Below are 9,052 nucleotides of genomic sequence, written 5' to 3' on the forward strand. Positions count from 1 at the left end.
CACGAGAATAGGAGGTGGGTGTCGACAACGGAAGAAAGACCAGAGGAAAATATTCGATCTTGATTTGAAGAAAAAACGGGAAGCGAATGAATACGAGGATTCAAAATTAAAAGGAAGTCGATGATTCTCTACCTCCTTTCTGTTTAGGTATATGTAGCACAAAAAGAGGAGGAGGGCGACGCCGACGTGACGGAGAAGGTCGACGATGATGCAACAGAGGAAGGCGACGATAACGTAAGAGAGACATAGAGTAAAATATTCGATCTTGATTTGAAAAAAAATGGGAAGCGAATGAAGACGAAGATTCGAAATCAAGAGGAAGACGAGTATTCTGTCTCCGTAGATTTAGAAAAGAAAATAATTATTTTTTTATTTTTACACATTTTATATGAATTTCTCATCAAATCCGTCTCTCCTTTCTCCTTAGGTCTAGGTCTTTTCTTAAATTGACTCTCATTTCTCCTTAGGTATAAGTAGCACGAGAAGAGGAGGTGGGCAACGACGACGCGACGAAGGAGGGTGACGACGACGTAAGAGAGACCTAGAGGAAAATATTCGATATTGATTTGAAGAAAAATGGGAAGCAAAAGAAGAAGAGGATTTGAAATCAAGAGGAACCCGATAATTCTCTGTCTCCAAGGATTTAAATTTTTTTATTATTATTAATTTTTTTTATAACAAAACCTAATAAGATATTTTGTAATAAAATTATAAATAAAATTGTATTTTAATTATTTTATATATATATATATATATAATACAAAAATTAATAAATAGATTATATATATATATAAAAAAACATTACAAAATATATTTAACTCTATATTTTATATGTTTTAAATAATTGATAAATATTTATTAATTTAATTTATAATATTATTATAAATATATATATATATATTTTTATACAAAATATTATACAATTGAATTTTTTTTAATAAAAATAATAATTAATGTTATTGTTTAACCAAAATAAAATTATATATATAATAATATTTAAGTATAAATATATATATATATATATATATATATATATATATATATATATATATATATAGTTTTGAAACAAGAGTTTTATGGTGTTGAAATAAAAAAGATGATTCAATATTATTTTTTAATAGATATTTCACATGTATTTTAATTAATATTTTGACTTTTAATGTATAATAATCTATTTTCGAAATTTTTGAGAGAATATAATAGAAGCTAAAATAATTGTGCAAACAAGAGAAAAAATACACACATATTTTTCTCAAATATTATTTTCGCCAATTTAAGATAATGTGATAATTCACATTATTTTTTTTAAAATTAAATTAATAGAACGGAAAAAACTAAATATTTGAATAAATGACCATATTTGTATTATTTTATTTTAGTTGTATTTTAAAAAAATTTCTATAAAAAAAATTATAATAAATTTGAGATTAGATAATTCACAAAACATTAATAAAATTAGAAATGTGAAAAAATATATACACAATATGGAAACCGTTAATATATTATATAGTGTGATTCAATTATTTTAATATAAAAATTTTGATTCTTTTTTTATAATTTATATATATAATGATGCTTAATTTTTAAAATGTCCGGATTGCCGGGTCGAGAGCTGTGGTTATTTTGGATATATGTGAGAGTAAATGAATACTCGGGTCGGATTGTGGGTTTACCCGCCCATAAATTTAAAACGGTTAAAAATAAAATTAAAAATGTTATAGGTATTGTTCAAACTTGTAACCTAACAAAACAAGTACAACATTTTAACCAACTAAGCTAATAACACTTTATATTTTAAATTCAACCCAAAATTTGATAAACGCGTGACATTTTAACAATATAAGTTCAACTTTTTAACTAACTAATATATATATATATATATATATATATATATATATATATATATATATATATATATATATATATATATATATATATATATATATATATATATATATATATATATATAATGATGCTTAATTTTTAAAGTGTCCGGATTGCCGGATCGAGAGCTGTGGTTAATTTGGATATATGTGAGAGTAAATAGATACTTGGGTCGGATTATGGGTTGACCCGCTCATAAAAAATTTACCGTAATTTTTTTTCACGGTTTTTATATTATTACTCGTGTAAATGCACGAGATACATGCTAGTTTTAGTTAAGAATGAGTGAGTTAATCTCTCCCCATCCATATTTAGAGTTACATGATTTCTGTCTATTTTTATTTTTAATTTTTTGGATTGCATTTATTCGCGTTGTTTGTGAACTATTCAAATCTCGGCTCGATGAAATGTTTTTTTAAGCTTATTCTTTAGTCTTAACGAGTCGAATTCGAGCTTTTAGATATTTGACTCGTCAACTTGCGAATATGTTGGTTTAGAGACTCGTTAATGGGCTAGCGAACATGTTCGTTTATAAGCTCGCGAACGTTTCGTTTAAAAAAAATTAAAAATCGTTTTAATATTTATTAATAAATTTTTATTTAATAACCAAAAAGGAAGCTCCTTCACCTGACGTGAAACTTTCTTCTAAGTTATACGAGTTCTCTCAATGAACCGAATTTGAGACGTTCGTGAGCCCAACTAATACATATGAGTCGACTTTGAGTTCTAATACAAAAGTTTGAACAAAACTGAGACAAACTCGATCGATCCAAATATATTCTTAACAAGTCAAGCTCGAAACTGTATGCAGGTTAAGCACATGAAGTGTCTAACAAGCTCAAACCGATGATTATGCATAATATCCACATTTTTCTTTGCTGATAGAATTATATCTTGTTATAACCTTAATTGAGATTTGTCAAGGATTCAATTGTCTAGTTAAGAATTTAAACGTATTAGTTCCTTCCACTAGGGACGGATTGCATAGTATTTGTTTTTCTTGAACAATTTTAGATGTTATTTCCTACTCTAATGCATTTAAAAATTAGATTTGGGGTATACAATTTTTTTTGAAATGGGTTTAAATAAACTAAAAATAAAATTATGAATAAAATGAATTAATAAAGGTGTGGTTTCTATTTTTATAAAAATTAGATAAACAAATAATAAAATATATTTAAAATAAAAAATCATGTCACAATATGTGGTTAAAGCCACTTGAGTGCACTCTACATTATTCTATTTTTATTTATACATCTAATGAATTCAATTATATTGTCATTTATCAAATTCATTGGTAATCTTTAATTAATTTAGAAGGTATTTTCACCACTTAAAGTTTAGCTTTCTTTTAAACAAAGTTGGATCCAGTAGTTGATAAAGTATGATATCTATATATATATAATGATGCTTAATTTTTAAAGTGTCCGGATTGCCGGGTCGAGAGCTGTGGTTAATTTGGATACTTGGGTCGGATTGTGGGTTGACCCGTTTTAAAATTTAAAACGGTTAAAAATAAAATTAAAAATGCTAGAGGTATGTTTCGAACTTGCAACCTAACAAAACAAGTACAACTCTTTAACCAACTAAGCTACAAAGACTTTATGTTTTAAATTCAACACCAAATTTGATAAACGCGGGACGTTTTAATATTAATATAAGTTCAACTTTTTAACTAACTAAAATATAATGATGTTGAGTAAATGGATACTTGGGTCGGATTGTGGGAAGACCCACCCATAAACTTAAAACGGTTAAAAATAAAATTAAAAATGTTATCCGTAATTTTTTCACGGTTTTTTATATTATTACTCGTGCAAATGCACGGGCTAAATGCTAGTTTATATATAATAAGTATATTTAATTATATTTTCTTTCATTAGAGATAGAATTAGTATATTTAATTATACTTTCTTTCATTAGAGCTAATTCTAATATTGTGACATTAGTATAATTCTTTCATTATACGTAGAACCAGATCTATAAATAGTGATTTCAAATTCATGTATACCTTAACTTGTGGTCAATTTTTTAAAGAAATTATGTCATGCATAAAGCAAAAAATGAAAAACATCTACGATAAATTAAAAACAACCCAACATTGAAACTCCTTTTTACCATTATCAAGAACTTCGACTTTCTCTCGTATTTACTAGGGCGACAAAGAATCAAGCTTGCATTTTTCATTGCACCCAGCTCTCCTTCTCTATTTCAATAGAAGCCAAGAGATCCCAAATTCAATAGACCTTGCTGTTTTTCTAAGGAATAAACTAAACAAACCATGGATAAATTCAATAGACCTTGTCCCCACTCATATTATAATAAGTTTGAATAATTTGTAGTGTAACAACAGCAAAAAATATAATCAATGACTGGCAAGATAATGTAGAGACATCTCCACTCCCACTCTAATCTGCTCCCATTGTAATCGATATTACAGAGTGAATGAGCAAATCAAACATATTAGATCTGAGAATTGTGTTTATTGTTGATCTTTGCCACTTTTTTACTTGCAACTTCAAAATCGATAGACTGGGAGATATAATATATTGCGAAGAAAACAGTAATATGAATATAGGTTGGAGAAAATAAGTAGAGACATTTCCTTGCTACAAACTCAGCTTCTAAAAATGGAAAACATTAAGATAATTATTGCTTACACAAAGCACACACACCTAACCTAGTTTTAAAATTTGGTCATCTTCCTATTCATTGAAAAGCAGAGCAATCAATGAGAAATGGAGGGATCATGAGAAGACATGCCTGTTTGAAGAAGAAGAAGAAGATCATGATCTCTCCACGGCAATATTCAAACGCACAGGACGTCCCTCCAGTTCCTGGTAGAATAGACAACAAACGAGATTTAGTCAAAAACACAACATTGTTTTCAAATTGGACCATTAATTGGACTTACCACTCCATTCATGGCATCAATTGCAGACTCGAGTTCCCGGGCAGTTGCAAAAGAAACAAATCCAAAACCGCGAGACCTTCCTGAATCGCGATCGTATATAACCTTGGCACTCAATATTCCACTCAAGTCCCCAAACGCGTCTTTAAGTTGTTCAGAAGTAATATCCCAACTTAGATTTCCTGCATAAAGCTTGTGGGGGCTGTCTATAAAACTGCGGTTGCTACTTTGAATCTTTGGCTGCATTGTTTCACGTTCACCTCCCTTTGGCACCTCCGGGAAGTTTACCTTCACCTTACGCCCTTCAATTTTCTACAATCATAAAATAGAAACAAGACAAAGGATTTTTATTGGCTGAATCAAGTCATTCTTCCATTTTAGTACCCCTCATCAATTTGGGTCAATTAATTGCAGATTTTGACCTTGTTTGATTCGGCTTAAACACAGGTTGGACCAAAACCGTTGTTGCAAATAAGTCGTTACATTTATTCTTTCTCTCTCTAATAGAGATGTCGATTAAGAGTATAGACACACCTAAGCAATAGCAATGCAAAAATGTTTTATACTATACCAAGAGCGATTAGCGAATAAGCTGACTGAATAAGCAATAAGTTGAATCAAACTAACCCTTTGTAGCAATATGTTAGACATTGTTTGATCTAGGTTATTTGAATTTAATCTCATATAACTTACTATCAAATCATTCATTCATATCATCAACCAAAATACACTCTATTTCGTTTTCTAAATGTATTTTACACCGAATTAATCGGATTTTCAATAACCTACACAGGCCAAAGTTAATTTGATCAAAATAAGCCAAGATTGAACAAACCCATTGACCTAGCTGGCTTTATCCCTAAGCATTCAAAAGAATCAGTTTTTAAATCCATTAACTACGCCTATAGACATGTTTCTTCCCTAAGCAATAGATCAAGTGAAATCTACTCAAAAGAACAGAATTGCCAGACTGTAATTAACCCATCAAAAGCAACAAAAATTTGATTAAAATAGACTTACAGAACCATCAAATAATCGAATTGCTTCCTTCGCTTCATGAACGCTAGCCATCGTCACAAACCCAAATCCTCTGCTTTGATCCGTTTCTCGATCACGAATAATCTGAAACACAATTCACAATTTCAAATTTTCAATCCTCTACAAGACTACAATCAAAACCTCAATCAAAGTAAAAAAAAATAAGAATACCTCAACAGAAGCCACTCGACCGGCCTGACCAAAAATGACACTCAATGCGGAATTAGTAATGGAATAAGGCAAACTTCCCACGTAAAGCCTCCCCTCGCCATTATTAACTTCATCTTCATCTTCCGAATCAGTAGGCCATTCGTTTGAGGAGATGGAACCGGTGGATCCGTATGAATATGAGGCGCAGGAGAGGATAGAACGTGAGAGAATGGAGAATGGAGATGAAGAAAGAAGTGGATGAGGTTTTAAGTTTAGGGTTTTGATAGGGTTTTGTTTTGAGGTGAAACGGTTTGTTGGAATGGAGATGGAAGTGAATTGACGATGGTCTGAGGAGAAATTTGTAAGCTTGATGAAGAGAGATGAAGATGAAGTTGAAGCTAAACCAATTACAGTCGCCGCCGCCATTTTCGTTGGAGAACCAGAGAGAGAAAGAAGATGCCTAAAGATGGCGATAACCCGGATTTCTTCCGGGTCAGATCAGATAAACCTTAGTGGAATATATATTTAGACACTTCAACTTTTATAAGATGTTTATTTTCACTATAAAGATTATGTTTTTCTTAATAATAAAAATTACTATCCTCTTATTTCGTTCGATTTCGAAAAATTCTTTTCACAGCAATTGTACCATATTCTTTAAAGAAAAAACCAACTTAAAATTCGATGAAAGTTCGATGAAATGACTCTAATAAAGCTCTTATTTGGAAAAATGACTAGCGTTCAATCAAATTTGCGGAAATAACCACTTCCCTTGTGTTACGACGAAAATATTTCATCGCGTGACGCGACAGAACCCTAATTTGTCGTGATGGCGGTCGCGTCTCGTCTCACGACGGCACACTCGACGAATTGAGGTTCCGTCACGTGACATGACGAAAGTATTTTCGTCCAAAAACTGAGAAGCATTCCTTTGCATAATTTTTATTAGAAACTTGATTTTACCAATTAAAGCTATTATAGGTCATTTCCCTATACAACCTACAACTAGGTATGAATTAATAAAAAAAAATCAAACTTATAAAATATTTAAATTATGATCATTTATTAATATCTTATTCTCTCTTTTTTTTAAATTATTTACTTCACTCTTTAATTTTATCATTTTCTTCTATTTCGTAAGTATCTTTCTTGACCTTATATTTTGTCTGTCTAATTGAAGTGCTATTGGAATTGATATTTTCTTTTTACAGGATTTGTTGGAGAAGATGAATTCATTGTTCCATAAGTGTGTTTCACTCGCAAAATTTCAAAACAGGTTATTCAAATTATTTTTTTCTGATGTGTGGTGATCTGATTTCTTTCTAGTTAGAATTCATCTTATCCTTTGAGATTATTGGTAATGGAAATTTGAATTATTCATATAACAAGATATATTGTCTATCTATAATATATACATGATAATGTGATATGAATATAAGATAGACATCAACCATCTGTGTATTATTTTATTTTTATTTATGTGTATTTTCATTTCTGAAAAGATGATGAAATTATTATTATTATTATTATTATTATTATTATTATTATTATTATTATTATATAGGTTTTTATGGTTCAACTAGAGGCAGGAGCAGGATGGTGATGAATTATTTTAGTGAGGAACAATATGTTGATTCCCATATCACTTCAGTTTCTAAGTTTAAATTTGATTGTTTTGAATCTATAGTCCTGATCATTTTCTTAATATATATATATATAAACTTGCTGTAGTAAAATCATTTTCTTAATATATATGTATAAACTTGCTACAGTGGAAGAAAGACTAAAGAAAAGAAAATGAAAAAAAAAAATTAGAGTTAATTAATTAATAAAATGAATGAGAGGAGATGATATAAATACTTAATTAATAAATATATAATTCTTTTTATAAAATTAACTCTAATTATTAATATATATAAATCAATGAACTTATTTTTGTAATTGATACGTTTATATAAATTTATATTAACTCAATATTTAAATGAGTTAGTTGTAAAAATACATTTAATTTAATTTTTTTTTTCTATTATAATATGTTAATAAATTTATATTATTTTAAAGAAATAAACTTAAATGTATTATTAAATAAGAAAAAATATATATTTGTAATATTATATATATAAAAGTAGACATAAAGAAGATATAAAATAGTAAAAGGGGTTTTTGGATTTGTAGATCCCTTAACAAATGGATTACGGTTTTATTTCTCATTAAGTACTAGACAAGTGTAAATAAAGAATTACTAAACCAAAATTATGCTTTTATCAAGAATAAATTAAACTAAGACTAGAATTAATTTAATCTCACCTTAACCTATGGGATGCAATCTTTTATTACTCTTCCATGTACTTTTTTTTTATCATTTATGTTGTTTTCCCACAACATCTCATTTCTGGTGTTATAATGTTTAGTAGACAATTTATCATATTTTATGAATGCATTTTCTGAAAATTGTTGTAATTCAAATGTCCATACCTACTTACAGACTCACAAGTATGAATATTTTTAGACAATCTAAATTTTTGAGGCAGCTTAAAAACCTAATCTATTTGGAAGATCGTGTTATTTGTGTAGCTGAATAACCTGTTTCTCATCATTTTAGTAGACACATTTAGTAGACACAATTAGCCCACGTCGACGACTATGCACTACATTGATCTTTCTCAAACAACACACTTAGCCCCTTTTTTGGAATTTTCCCCACGATTAGTAAATGATTTCTCAGCTCCAAAACATAATAGACATTTGAGATAAAATTATTTGTATCTCCAATCTCCATTCTCAAATTTTCTCTTTCTTTAACATCTAGTTGCGAATTGATTAGAATTGTTTCCTAATCGAACAATGTGTTTCAAAGCTTTAATCAAGCTTTTCAAACCACCCTTTATCACCACACATATGATTGGAACAGCCGGAGTCTCCCTCCCTTGCCAATTCTTTGGTTCTGTTAAAACCATCAACAAAAAATATATCTTTTTTCTCCTCTTCTGCATAGTTTATATTTTCTTGCATTTGGGACATTCTGACTGATGCCCTAGTGGATGCCAATTATAACATTTAACTAAAAAA

General features: G+C 29.2%; 1 protein-coding gene across 1 annotated transcript; it reads right to left on the bottom strand.

The window, feature by feature from the left end:
* Positions 1 to 4,431: 4,431 nt before the first annotated feature.
* Positions 4,432 to 6,466, bottom strand: LOC124912604 (33 kDa ribonucleoprotein, chloroplastic-like). The gene is made up of 4 exons (XM_047453250.1): positions 6,005 to 6,466; positions 5,816 to 5,917; positions 4,799 to 5,107; positions 4,432 to 4,721 (listed from the first exon to the last, which is right to left on the bottom strand). The coding sequence occupies exons 1-4, from the start codon at positions 6,407 to 6,409 to the stop codon at positions 4,671 to 4,673; spliced, it is 867 nt and encodes a 288-aa protein (XP_047309206.1). The 5' UTR covers positions 6,410 to 6,466; the 3' UTR covers positions 4,432 to 4,670.
* Between the last annotated feature and the right edge of the window lie 2,586 nt (positions 6,467 to 9,052).

This window comes from Impatiens glandulifera, chromosome 8, assembly GCF_907164915.1.
Source record: "Impatiens glandulifera chromosome 8, dImpGla2.1, whole genome shotgun sequence".
Taxonomy (NCBI): Eukaryota; Viridiplantae; Streptophyta; class Magnoliopsida; order Ericales; family Balsaminaceae; genus Impatiens; species Impatiens glandulifera.

What these genes read in the sequence shown, in the direction of transcription:
- LOC124912604 (XM_047453250.1), bottom strand. Translation starts at nt 6,409, where the DNA reads ATGGCGGCGGCGACTGTAATTGGTTTAGCTTCAACTTCATCTTCATCT. An exon ending in GTCGAGTGGCTTCTGTTGAG is followed by an intron (nt 5,918 to 6,004) that starts GTATTCTTATTT and finishes ATTGTGTTTCAG; the next exon opens with ATTATTCGTGATCGAGAAAC. An exon ending in TTGATGCCATGAATGGAGTG is followed by an intron (nt 4,722 to 4,798) that starts GTAAGTCCAATT and finishes CTATTCTACCAG; the next exon opens with GAACTGGAGGGACGTCCTGT.